Raw genomic sequence first — 13,996 nt, 5'->3', positions numbered from 1 at the left:
TAAGGGCAGGGGTTGACAAAAAGCCTATGAATACGCAAAAACTTACCAGGAACTTTGACACTTGGCATAAGGAGATTGAGAAAATAACAGCTGGAGCGCTGCAGGAAGCCTGACGGGGAGGAACCTCTAATCTAAACTAGTAGTGCTCGTATTTACTTACAACTGAAATAACAAACCCGCTCGATCGAAAACTTGCTTTGAACTAAAAAACGGGCCAAAAAAATCGGCTTTGAAAAGTACGGGGTGGCAAATAATTCTTTGCTTTGTGCGGTGTAAAATTCAAATATTCAAAGATGAAGTGGAAATAAAGATACAATGAAAGGCAGATTTGAAACGGAGCAACAGAGCTGTGGGCAAAGCAATCCTGTATATCACTATTTTTGCAGACCAGGTGTGTGTGCGTGAGCGTGTGTGTGTGTGTGTATGTGTGCGGGGGGGATAGGACTCGACCTATGATAGATATTAAACTAAGCGTACCCTTCTTCTCGAAAGACAATCAAATGTAGGGAAGAAAAGTTTTTCTTCGTTCTCTGTGAAGGAAACTGTTATTCTATGACATACACGGAAATGCACTTTTCTTTAACCATTCGCTTCTCCACCACAATAAATTGGTTTTGTTTTGGCTTCAATAAATTGGTTTTGTTTTGGCTTCAATCGACAGCGCCCATCCCCCTGTAGGGTGACCTGCAGCTTTTTTATTTTACCAGTATTCCACACAAAAAGACAAACAAACAAACAAAAGAAAACTCTATGAACATTCTAGTTGTTTCGGTTGGTTGCCAAACGTTTAATTAAATCTTTAACAGTGCAAAAGAATAAGCGAGCGTATTTCACGGATATTCAATCATACAAATTAACACTACACCAAAGACGGACGCAAATGATATTTCTGTTGCTGTGTACAAAGTCATTCTTTCTATTTGATGAACATGCCGAGTGGAGAATTAGCGCGAGAACCTGGACCAGAACACCGATTATTCTGGTCACGCTGCAAAGATAAAATGGAATGGAACCATTCAACCAAGCACATCAACAAATTCTTGAAGATAGACAATTCCAGACGTGTTGGTTTTGGCATCGAAAAATAGAGGATAAATTCAGACTAAAATTTGACCAATGTCTGGCAGCAAATTTCACTCCGCAGAAAATTTTCTCATACTTTTACGCAATTCAGAGACTGCCTCTTGCCACGAGACTTTGATTAGTTTTATCTACAAGCATCGAGTTTTAAGGTTAATGTAAGTTTTAAGACTTTTCTATCTTAAATTATTAAGAGTCCAGGCGGATTAAGTCATTTCAACCTTTCCTTTCTTTTTAGTGACCCACTTCAGTTAGCAGGTCTGCAGGAATTCGCTCAGTGAATATCTAAGCCTTAAGAATTCAGACAAATAACAAAAAAGTCATGAGAAAAAAGGGGAAAGATTGACTATGACTACAGATACTTTGGTTTTATTTTGGTATTAGTAGAGCTGATAGGGCATCGAAGAACTTTCCACGGTCTTCACTCTTCATTTCAATCACTAGAACAAGAAGAAAATAATATCTGTTTGAAAAGTATAACGAAAGAACAAGAACTTAGTCAGTGAACACACTTCATTTTGACAAAAAGAAAGAAAAACTGAAAGAACAATGACAAAAAAAAGCAGAAAAATGATATTTAGTCATCAATCTATATGTAGCTCCTAGCACAAAACTCTCCTCTCTATGTTAAGAAAGACAACCCACAAAGAAATGGTCCATGCTCATTCAATTCGGTACATATTTTTTTCCGCAAAGCACATCATTCTCACCTGCTGGGTCAAAGTGGTCGTGAATTGTCCTAGACTTTGTTTTGCTCGCAGCCATTTCAAAAGCTTTTCCCAAGAAACTGTAAAGAAAAAGGTGAACGGACGAACATAATAAACTTAATACATTTTAAGCAAATGAAGATCATCGCAGTATATACTCAACTTAAGCAGTTGAGAAATAAGGCCTGAAAAAAATTCAGGCCTGAACGGGAATCGAACCCATGACCTCTGCGATACCGGTGCAGCGCTCTAACCAACTGAGCTATCAAGCCAACTGGGAGCTGGTCAATTGTGAGTTCGTTATATACCCGTAGATGGAGAAGAGTGTGATAAGAATACATGAAAGTCATATATTTGTACTGCGGAAAATACATTTTAAGCAAATGAAGATCATCGCAGTATATACTCAACTTAAGCAGTTGAGAAATAAGGCCTGAAAGACCTGCTTAAGTTGAGTATATACTGCTTAAGTTGAGTATATACTGCGATGATCTTCATTTGCTTAAAATGTATTTTCCGCAGTACAAATATATGACTTTCATGTATTCTTATCACACTCTTCTCCATCTACTGGTATATAACGAACTCACAATTGACCAGCTCCCAGTTGGCTTGATAGCTCAGTTGGTTAGAGCGCTGCACCGGTATCGCAGAGGTCATGGGTTCGATTCCCGTTCAGGCCTGAATTTTTTTCAGGCCTTATTTCTCAACTGCTTAAGTTGAGTATATACTGCGATGATCTTCATTTGCTTAAAATGTATTTTCCGCAGTACAAATATATGACTTTCATGTATTCTTATCACACTCTTCTCCATCTACGGGTATATAACGAACTCACAATTGACCAGCTCCCAGTTGGCTTGATAGCTCAGTTGGTTAGAGCGCTGCACCGGTATCGCAGAGGTCATGGGTTCGATTCCCGTTCAGGCCTGAATTTTTTTCAGGCCTTATTTCTCAACTGCTTAAGTTGAGTATATACTGCGATGATCTTCATTTGCTTAAAATGTATTTTCCGCAGTACAAATATATGACTTTCATGTATTCTTATCAAACTTAATACAGTCAACCATTTCAACAACGCCTTCCTGGAGAACAAAGGAAATTGGCTGTTGTAGAGACAGGTATGTGCTTTGTACGAGGTAGAAAGGAGCTTAAGCACAAACGTTTTGAAACTCAGATGGCAACTGGAAGTTCAAATTCTCATTCCTACTTCTCAGTGCACCATTTTTGTCAGCGTATTTTGGTATAAAATGCTAAAACGACGACCTTACAGTCAATAGATTGGCGTCAAAGCGCTACAGGATAAAACTAGTTTTATTTTTCTTTCGGTGGCCGTCCGTGTCTCAAAACGTCTCTAATTAAGTTCTCCAGTATGCGCATGTAATCGCTGTAGCATGACTAGGTTAAGGAACTTACTTTTTGCCTGAATCGTCAGCAATCGGAGGCACACCAACTAGTAAGCAAGTCCCTGGTAACAAAAGTAAAATTGAAAAAAAATCAGAAACACTATTATTTGTCAAGTGAGATGCTAGAAATGAAAGCATTTGTTCAGATGATTGGCCACAAGTTACTGCAGTCGACATTACTATCAAAGGCTAATGGACACTCACAGGCTTATGTGATTGTCAGAATCTTTAGAGCCAATCAGAGCAAAGGTTGGCTATATCATCGGCCAATGAAAACTCAAAGTCAAAACAGGCAAATTGCCTCAAGCGCGGGAAAACGCGGGTGACCAAGTCGCGGTTGGTTTTAATTTTAGTTCTTTTGATTGGTCGAGAGTAGGGCACAAGTTATCTACACCAATCACAGAGCGAAATAAAGTAAAATCACATTCGTCACAGAGAGCTTTCGTCCCAGTCTTGTAGTCGTTAACATCTGCTATCCCTACCTTTCTCTGAGTCCAAGGGCGTTGCAAGAACGAAAGGAAGAGCGGCTGCTTTCTTGTTTTTGGACTTAATAAGACAAAAGACGAAAACAAAAATAAAATCAGCTGAGGTTTAGACGCCATCATCTCACTATGTCACAAATAGCACACGAATGGATGTAGATTCGCTTCATTATGACAGAGACCCAATCGTCAAAGGATTGGTATAGTCTTAAAGACTAGGATACGGTGTACATCAAATACAATGATCATAAAAACAAAAGTGGAAAACCGAAGTGATCTCTACGGGCAATAGGTATAAATCTACAAGCGTTTTGTCTCATATTGTGCTAGCGTTCTATCACATATGTAGCAATCTGATTGGCTACGGCTACTCTCAGACCTGGTCGTTTTTCAATATGTTACCTGACAACGATGTTTTTTCAAAGACAGGATCGCAATTCAACAATCAAAATGAAATACGTCCATTTACTTGTCTTTCAATATTTTTAGGCTTATTTAGGCTCTAGTTTTTAAAAACTCTGTGTTTCTTGAATCAAAGCTTGAACCCCTTATCAAAAACTCCTGGATCTACCCACTGTAGTGTGCGTCGAATGACATACCATCACGACATAAGCGTTGAGGATGAACCGAGCTAACGCCCCTAAGACAGCTGGCTTACCAAACAAGTTCAAGTCCGGTACACCCTTAAAAAAAAAAAGCAAATCATTTTAATTCATTATGATGATATGAGCGAAATTAGGTAGACCGCAAGTTCCTTTTACAAATATCTGCAAGCTTGCGAGGTACAGTTTTACATCGCCAGAAGGGGTCGAACAAAATTTTTTTTTAAAGGGGGGAGGGGGAGGTTTCAGGGGGTAAGAAGGGGGATCAGTCGTCGCTAAAAGAGTATGTAGGGAGACTATAGAAAATTGACCGCCAGTGAGGTGGGATCATTATGAGAATACAGAGCCTGGGGAGGGGGGAAATTAATAAATTTCAGTGTGACACTACCAAAATTTCCCCCCCCCCCCCCCTCGCGAAAAAAAAATGACCGGTCCCTCATGTGTAACAGCTGATGTCATACCTCTCTAAGATGTGAATAGAGGAAATGACCTGCACACATGACTTGATGCATGTCAATCAATGATCTAACTTGCTCCACGACGGCAATCAACTACAAAGAATAGAAAAAATTTAGATTAGCTGCAGCAAGCACGCTTCCTCCTATCCAGCCGGTTACCAGTGCAGCACCTTGAGATAAAAAATACATTTACGCTCCATAATAACAACTGAATATTGAGCAAAATGAAATCGTGAAGTCGTCGAGCACTCTCAAGAGACGTTGCCGATAAAAACATTGCTTACCTGCTTCTTTCCCAGCTTGATACCTTCTTGAAGTTTCTCAGTATTTGATCTAAGAAAAACAGTTACTAAACGTTTTTATAACAAAGCTAGTAAATTTGTCTAATCAAATTCAATTGCGCGAGCGTGCTTCATATTCCTATTGTGCACGCTCATGACGTCAGCAAACATATCCCTCGAGAAAAAATTTTCCATCGGGTTGAAAATGTTATAAAACAATTGGTTCATATGTCAGCTGTGCGTTCATCGAGATATGAAGCACTTGGGAAGTTTAGAGAGCACTCCGAAAGGTCTGGTCAAGGTCTGTCAAGAGTAAAGGTCAGGTCTGTCAAGAGTAAACCCCTAAATACAGTTGATTCGATAACGACAGTGCGACCGTTTCAAATAGCTAATCAATGGAGAAAACCATATCGAAGAAAAAGTCGGTTTCAAAACCTACTTTAACCCTTTACACCCAAACATCAGTATCCACATTCTCCATACTCTTCCCCATACTTTCCTTTTGGTAATGACAAGGAGAATTGATTTAACAATCAAAGTTTTATAGTTTGAAAATCATTTCCTATATTTTCGTGATCTTAATTAACGATTCAGCAGTATTTCTTTAAAGAGAAATTAAATGCTAGTCACTCTTAGGATTTAAAGGGTTAAGGAGACTCAAACGGTGGATGCAAACTACAACTGCTTTTAACACACTTTGATCTCGAAGGGATTTTATAAGGAATTAAAGACTAAAAAATCCTGAGACTTGCAGTACAAAAAAGAAGCCGAATTCCTAAAAGCAGGTCGTAAGGCTGTGGCTAAGTGATCAGAGTTCATTACAACATATGTTAACAGCAAGAAATATGAACCTCAACCCTCTACACCTTAACATCAGTATGCATATTCTCCAAACTGTTCTCTACACATTTCCTAAGTTACTGACAAAGAGAACTTGTTTAATAATCAAGAGCTTCCTTAGTTTGTGATCATTTCTTTTATTCTCATGACCTTAATATGTGACTCAGGGGTGAAATTGTAGGGAGAAATAAGATGTGATTCTATCTTTGGGGTTTAAGGTTTAAGCAGCGGAAAGGGCCAGTATATGTGTTACAAGCACCTATGCTATGCGTGAAAAAATCTAATAATTTTTAATAATCAATAACAAATTTCTGTTACTTATTTGATTCTTATTCAACTTAAAAATAACCCTTTGTAATCGAGTAAAGCATTTTGTGTTAAGAATTATTCTCCTCTCGTACCTGGACAAAGCATCTAGAGCCTCTAAAAAGTGATCCCATTTGCTCATCCCTTCCGTTTCCTGTGGAAATAGACCCATCAGCTATTTATTTGTACAATTTATGGCCTGGCCGAGCGAGCAACGAACTGGTTGAGAGAGGTTATTTTATAATAACTTACCGGAGCTTCCAAAAGAGCATTAACGGCATAGACAACGTCGCTTGCACAAAGCTGTTAAAACAAGGAAAGTAGTTGAACGCTAAGGTGAGCGGCACGTGGCAAGGGCGTGATAAAGGGGGGCGTTGAGGTGCATTTGACCCCACATGACTCAGAACAAGTGATCACTTTCTAAGGAAGATTCTCAAATCCTACTGCATTCCGAGCCTTGAAATGATTTTGTGGAGTTACATCATGATTTTAGATCCCTGCACGAGCCCTGAAGTAAGATGCCGGTCTAGGACACCTATTAGGAGAGTTACACATGCCCACGGCCCTTTTCCTGTGAAAAACCCTTAAGATTTCTCTCATTTCCAACGTTCGCGAAGAAGGACAATTTACTTTTGGATAAAAAATCAACACACCAAACAGAAAGATAAACAAAAAACAATCCATGGTGGTTTTTCTATTTTAAAAAAACAACTAGTATTTCTTATCGTCGTATCACATTCCTTGGTTAATCTAAGAGGAATTCTTGTCTTTACCTTATTTTTGAAGCCATACTGAACGTGGAATGTTCCGTACGACATTTCATCGAGCCTTGACAAAGATAAAAAACAAGACACCAACATCAAAATCATCAAAGCTCGTCATTCGCATCCTTTAATCTTCTACGCTCTTAGTCAGGAAAACACCTCTAGCATATCTACGTTTGGTTTCATAGCTCTTGTCTGGTGACTGGCAGTGTTCCTGGACACAAAGATTCTGATGAACGACCCAATTGCTTTTAAGTTTAACTCATCTATCTCTGAAAGTATGATTTAAAACTTCCTGGTAATAATTTTTAACAGTTATATATTGGGATTAGAGGCTTTGACGAGATGTTTTGTCGAATGCTGGGAATGATTGGCCACTTTCCATTTCTGAGAACTGGTGGGTCAGGCCATCCTGTCCGCAAGTGGGGCAAGCCAGTTTTGGTTTTTGGCCAATCTTCCTTGGGCCTTAGAGAAGGGAAATTCAGTTATAATGCGCGTGAATTGACGATACGCAAAATTAGCTAAACGTTTGAGTGCCCGATGACAGAGAAGACAGCATATACAGATTTCAAACCCTTCACACATACGTAAGGGCAGAACTCAATACCCAAAAGGAGTTGACCTTTGCTTTCGATCAAAACCAGCAATAACTAGATGAATTTCTTCCAGTTTGCCAATACCTCATAATTGGAAGATGTCAATATATGTTATAACATGTGGCAGAGTATGCCATTATATTTGCCAACTCACCCAAATTTGTCAGCAGAAGTTTCAACCCATCCTTTTAGGTTGTTCCTCAAGTCAAAATCCATGCTGTGAAATTTTTGCTTACTCTGAACAAGAGGGATTCTGCAACAACAAAAATCAACAAGATGAAAATGATTATGTTGACAACAATCAATTTCCCTTTTAATATCTGCAACAAAACAACAATGTAAGATATCACCAAATCCAAGGACATCTCCTTTAATTTTTGGAGGGTTTATTTTAAGGGGTGAGGAACAGGAAGACAATTTTTTTCAGTATTAAAAACTTATAAATTAAAAATTTAAGGCACATACAAGAAATAATACCCAATGGCAGAAATTCTCAGATAAGTGATATTTGTGGCACAATGCACTTATTTTAAGTTCCACTGACAAACTTGGAAACTCTATAAAACAATTCTGGGATGAGCCATCATATTATTGGAATTGTTTTCAGCATTTCAGTAAGCTTTCATCAAGCATTTGGATTTAGTCTCTTGTTCTTGATGACTTGTTGTCCAATTTACCTCACTCTACAAAAACCAAAACTACAAACATCTCAATTTTATCTGAAAACAGTGGATGAGAAAAAAAGTCAATTTTAAGAAATCCACTGCTACATAAAATCTACATTCATGGATTTAATTTTTCAAGTTCAAAAAAGTTTCCCACCCACCTTAGCCATTTTTGTGAAATAAACTCAAACTGCCTTGGAGGTAACTAAAAGCTGCTTGCCTGTACTCATTAGCCAGATGTAACTTATTTTTAATATTAAAATGATCCATCTAATCTTACCCCATGTCAGCAAGAAATTCATTAAGTTTCTTTTTTCCTTTCATTGTCCAAACCCTGAACCTGCAGGCTGTATAGCGGGAGTTACAGATGCTGTCAAACAGTGACCAATGTCTGTATAATGACAGTCGCAGTCTATTTTATTATGTTAAGGCTTGCATGGAAAAATAACATTAATGATATCTGAATGGAAAAACATGCTATTACATGTCTTTGAGTAACTTACATTTTCCTGAAATATGCTATTACACAAGTAACTTATTTTTTTCCTGAGAAGTTTTGTGCAAGTATGTCTCTACTTCATGTACTCCACCTAAGTTTTTATTACTAATTACTGGACATATCATAAACATGGGAAGTTCCCAGTGAAAGTTAGCTTTTCTACAGCGTGATCCAAGGAAAAAGCAATGGCTTACTTATACAAGGTCTAGCAACAGAATGACTAAAACAGCATGTTTGTCTGTGAGCAAGCCAACTTAACTTGCTAGATCATTACTAACTAATTTGAAAAGTTACAGGATAAATTAAATTCATTCCATTCATTGAAAAGGATACTCAGTATCAAAGACAATCTTCATGCAGTTCACAGAAGAACCATTTTCATCTGTTCCATGGTTATGCCTCATCACATGTTCATGGAGATTTTGAGCATCAGTTACGTACTTGTCACTGATGAAATTATACAAAAAATAATTGTCAAAATATAGAATCAAACTAAACATTTCAAGGTTTGTGAGTTTAACAACTCACAAACTCTTGTGATCTAATTGTTAACTCTCCCCTCTAGCTGTTACAGATTTCTTTGCGAATTACTTACAAGAAGTTGGTGTTAGATCAAGATAACAATGTCTGCCAAATAAGTCTGAGTATTCTCATTACCTGTTTGCTAGATAATTTATGGATATTACAGGAAGAAGTTACATGTTTACAAAGAAATCTGGTATTGCTTTGGTTTTCCTTTTTCATACTCAGTGATTAGGTGTTTGAAAACTTGTGAGTCGAGTAAAAACTCTTGCAAAGAACATTGTTTATAGACACCGGCAAGAAGTTCAACAGAGACATATACAAATTAATGATACAGCATTAATCATAATACCTATCAATTTTTTCATATAGATATTGATGAGTCAATCCAATTGCTGCCCACCATAGCAAGTCATTACTATCTTTACTCATTTTCCAAGCCAATTCATACATGACCAAGGATGCCTGAGAAATAATGAGAACACAACATCAAAAAATTACTGCTTCAAGGCTATGTTACTTCTGCTGATTACAATTCAGCATTAACTTGAAGGAAAATAATTGCATAAACTTGTTGATAAATTAAATCATAAAGGAGGGAGAAGTTTCAACAACATACTTGGTCCAGTATGTCCTCTTTGCTCACTCTCCATCTGGGCAAAGCCCAAGAAAAAACCACTTTCAATCTTATCCAACAAGAAAGCTGGATTTTGTTTGTTTGTTTGTTTTTTTTAACTTAGTATGTCTTAATGCCTAGCATTTATTAGAGAAACTAGCATTACTAAATGCTCTTCCCTTTTCACTTTAAGTGAATTTGCTTTAAATAGTAAGATATTATTATCATCTCACTGAACCATAAAGATGTACTTTACTCACTGAACTTCCATGGAAAGCATAGGCATAGTACTGATAAAGAATTTCTTGTCTTTGGAAGTAAAAGATAATTAAAATTAGTGACATTCTGAGCTGTGACACCTTTTTAGCCTATGTCCTTTACCTCAACATTAGTGAAAAATTCACATTTTTCTAATGAAGCAAGTAAGAGGAAAATACAGAAGGAATCAAGTCAATCATAATCATGATCAGATGGCTGAAATAACCTGTTTTGGTGCCATTGTCTTTTTGACATTCGCTTTGAAACTGGAGAGTCCTAAAAGCCAAAAATATGCACAAGAAGTTATTTTGCAGTCAGTGACTTCCAAAATCCTATGTTGAAAAAAATACACCCATGTGTAAAAAACTTCCCTCAATCATTCAACTGCGACAGCTTTTTCACAACTTGGTCTTAAAAACCATTGGTAGCAGTGAGTATCATACAAAGAAATCACCTCATCTCCTGTTCTTCTTCTTTTTGAGGAGGGTTCTGATTCCTCAGTATCTGAGTCTTCAAATTCATCCTGCAAAATCATCAATGACAATTACATCATGAAATACAACCAGTTTTCCTATGTTAGAAAAATAAATGAAAAGAACCAAACTATCTGATATTCAAACATTACTTATATACCTCTTGCTAAGTTTAAGGTTTGTACTGTAAGTTTTTTCCACTTAGATTTCTGGCCCAAGCATGAAGCCTGCATAAATCTGAGCCAAAAAATAAGGTTCCACAATTTACAGTATTGACCAAGAAAGCAAGGTTTGTAAGAGATTTATTACATCTTTGGGCTAAAAGATTTCAAATCAAAAAAACTTTTGAATTTAGTAGGCCATACTAATCTTAGTGCATATATTAACTGAGAATTGGTAAAAGTAATATTTACCTCTGAGTCAGCATAAATCTCATCAAAGTCAGGGACTGTGAGGTGTTCCCCTTCCTTCATTAGTAACTTAACCTGGTCCTGATTATAAATATTATCCAGATCAATGGGCCTGTGACTTAAAAAATAAGAAAGAAAGTGAAATTAAAAATTTGTCAGATTTTATTCTTTATTCTTTATTCAAGATACCACAGGATTCCTCATTACCTGTCAGCAATGTAAAACATGACATCTTCCTCTGGTTCCAGTATCTCCAGAATGTTCAAATTTGCACCACAGTTTATCAAAAATATATGCTTCAACTGAAAATGTTCAAAGAAAAACCAATCAAATCCAACATCTAAAACTTATGTACTTAGAAAAATTGGCAGTTTACAGACAAGTGGTTGCAATAGGGGTTCGTTTCAAAATATATTTTGTCTCCTGTTGACTAAAATTTCATTTCTGCATTTTACGTTTTTCCTGTAGGTATGTTAGGTGAAGTGGTAGTTGAAATTTCTTTTTTCCCCTGTCAACTAAAAATTTCATTTCTTCATGTAATGTTTTTCTGTAGGTAGGTTATGCATAGTGGTGGAGATAAATAAATAAATAAATAAATAAGTAAATAAATAAGTAAACAAATAAATACTTCCCACTCGTATCAAAAGGTAATTCACTAGCAAAGCTGTATTTTTTCGTTGTTTACCTGTTCAGAGTGTTCATGATAGGCCTTCACTAGATCCTCTTTTCCACTAACAGGGACGATAGTGTACTGCACATTATCACATTTAAACAGCCACTATCAAAAGACAAACAAAAGAAATGAAGAATGAACTGGGTAACATCACTGACAGAAAATTTCAAATTTCAAAATTTATTGATTTCAAGAGTTATTTAATAATTGGAATTGTAGAGATTTTTAATACGATATATGTAAAAGGAACATTCGGAAGAAAAAAGGGAAAAGGAGGGGGACCAAATTAAGTATAGGGTTAGAGAGGAATCCTCGCTCATATTTCAGAAGTCGTTTTCACTGCTTGGTTATGCACCTGTCAATTGAAACCCCCACCCCCCCCCCCACCCCGGGGAAGTATGGGGCATTGATGGGGGTAACTACGGGTTTTGGCACTTTTTTGTGTCCAAGGGGGTGGGGGATTTGTTGTTTTTTGTTGCATCAGTTTTGCCCGTGGGGTGGGGGATTAGTAAGGTTTTGACATTCGTGGACGAGCGAGGACTGAGGCGAGTGAGTCGCACCCATGTGCTTTAGGCGGATTCAAGATGGACGACATTAAGGTATTGTGTTGATTTATATTTTTTTCTAATTAAACTGAGAGCTCAAGAGTTATTTATTATAGTTTTGAAATCGATAAAGATGAAGTAAATATTCTAAAGATGCAGAATCATCAGATGATCATGACATCTTATGCATCTGTGGAAAGCCAAATATGACAGAGGACATGATTGGGTGCGACGGGAAAAATTGCAAAATCAAATGGTTTCACTTTTCCTGTGCGGGACTAACTAAGGAGAACGTGCCAGAGGGAGAGTGGCTGTGTGGGGCATGCAGCACTCAGAGCAGGGTCTGAAGGTTGGTTGGGACATTATTTAACATGGTTTGTCCCAGGGGTGGGGGAATTTTTTCACTTTACTTGGGGTTTAGAAAGAAAACAGGGCCCCTATATATGGGGCATTATCACACTTTTTTTCTACTCCAAGGCTAATGCCCCATACTTCCCCGGGGTGGGGGGGGGTGGGGGTTTCAATTGACAGGTGCATTACATACGAAGTTTATTGTTAGTTTATTGATACAAATGTACACACATGCATGTAGCGCAATAATGATGATCGAATGGGTCAGATAATTGTACTTAAATAAAAATTACACTCTGAAATGGTTGAGACAATCTTTGAGAAAAATCCTTTCAACTAACGCAAGCCAACTTTGCCAGTATCCCTATAAAAAGAGGAACATTACCGAGCGAGGAAAAGAAGTGATTCGTGTTTACACTCATGAAGCAATCGTGCCGCGCTCCTAATTCGAATTAGCTGTTTTTAGTTTCTTTCTAATATAAAATTGTGATATCTCACCTGAAGAATCTTGCAAGCACATAAGGAGTCTAAGTCAATAGATACAAGAACCAAAACACGCTGCAAAAATAATTGTCAGCCATGTTGAATTTTGTTCACGCAGTTCCGAGAGTTTAAAAAACTCAAAAAAGTAACCTAAAAGCAAAAGCAACCTAAGAGACTTACTTTGTTGATGATGACATCGTATATTTCTTCTTTGGGTTTCTCCACGAACATTTTCCCTCCAAAATAACTAAGAAATCAACATCTGAGCGTAAAATTTATTGCGCGACAGGAAACATGAAAGGATCGTTCGAATTTTAATTTTAGGCGGGAAGGCGCGGACTTCGTTTAGTCCCAGCTCTCGCTCCGCTGACCGTAAACGCTTGGCCTTCTGACAGAATGGTAACGGGTGTTATACGGTGAATGGCGGCGTTGAAAAAACGATGAACAGGTTCAACAAAATATAGAAAAAATGTCGTAAATTAAATCATTAGTTTTTTTTCTCTCATAACAAGGTATTCCACACAACCAGGCAAGTTTTAAACTGCATCAGGAGCTCATTACCCTCCTGACTGCATCGGTGGGTGTTTTGCAAGATAATTATTTGGTTTTATCAACCATGATCATGAGCTGATGATATAAATTGGCCACGCTCAAAACGTCAGTTCTAAAAACTCTTCACGATTGCCAATTTACATTATCAACTCATTTGATCATGATAGAACCAAATTATTCTTTAATGCCATGAAAATGAGTGCCATCTTACAAACGATGCTTGTTCGATGAGGAGGGTAAAAGGGGGGGAGGGGTGGGTCTAGCGCACGTTTCACGCAAATCGAAAGGTACAAATAACGCATCGCGAAAATTCGGATAAAAAAATTCAACGTATCGTGAAAAGCAAAATATTCACAGTTCACGGGGTTTTATTTTCGTATTTTCACCGGTCAAGCAACACGCAAAAACCCCTTTCACCCCTTCTTCG

General features: G+C 37.5%; 1 protein-coding gene across 1 annotated transcript; it reads right to left on the bottom strand.

The window, feature by feature from the left end:
* Positions 1–766: 766 nt before the first annotated feature.
* Positions 767–13,343, bottom strand: LOC113675491 (cell division control protein 45 homolog). Its single transcript, XM_027192085.2, has 22 exons — positions 13,198–13,343; positions 13,033–13,092; positions 11,651–11,743; positions 11,173–11,267; positions 10,969–11,083; positions 10,537–10,605; positions 10,309–10,358; positions 10,085–10,133; positions 9,561–9,673; positions 9,020–9,133; positions 8,468–8,599; positions 7,677–7,775; positions 6,936–6,990; positions 6,415–6,465; positions 6,258–6,316; positions 5,020–5,068; positions 4,739–4,828; positions 4,275–4,358; positions 3,676–3,739; positions 3,204–3,255; positions 1,791–1,867; positions 767–1,520 (listed from the first exon to the last, which is right to left on the bottom strand). The coding sequence occupies exons 1-22, from the start codon at positions 13,246–13,248 to the stop codon at positions 1,450–1,452; spliced, it is 1,692 nt and encodes a 563-aa protein (XP_027047886.2). The 5' UTR covers positions 13,249–13,343; the 3' UTR covers positions 767–1,449.
* Between the last annotated feature and the right edge of the window lie 653 nt (positions 13,344–13,996).

The sequence above is a fragment of the Pocillopora damicornis genome, chromosome 12, assembly GCF_964200805.1.
Source record: "Pocillopora damicornis chromosome 12, jaPocDami1.2, whole genome shotgun sequence".
Taxonomy (NCBI): Eukaryota; Metazoa; Cnidaria; class Anthozoa; order Scleractinia; family Pocilloporidae; genus Pocillopora; species Pocillopora damicornis.
This window is presented reverse-complemented; position numbering and strand designations above follow the sequence as displayed.

What these genes read in the sequence shown, in the direction of transcription:
- LOC113675491 (XM_027192085.2), bottom strand. Translation starts at nt 13,248, where the DNA reads ATGTTCGTGGAGAAACCCAAAGAAGAAATATACGATGTCATCATCAAC. An exon ending in ACTTCTGCTGACAAATTTGG is followed by an intron (nt 6,991 to 7,676) that starts GTGAGTTGGCAA and finishes ATCTTTGTCAAG; the next exon opens with GCTCGATGAAATGTCGTACG. An exon ending in TCAAGCTGGGAAAGAAGCAG is followed by an intron (nt 4,829 to 5,019) that starts GTAAGCAATGTT and finishes TATTCTTTGTAG; the next exon opens with TTGATTGCCGTCGTGGAGCA.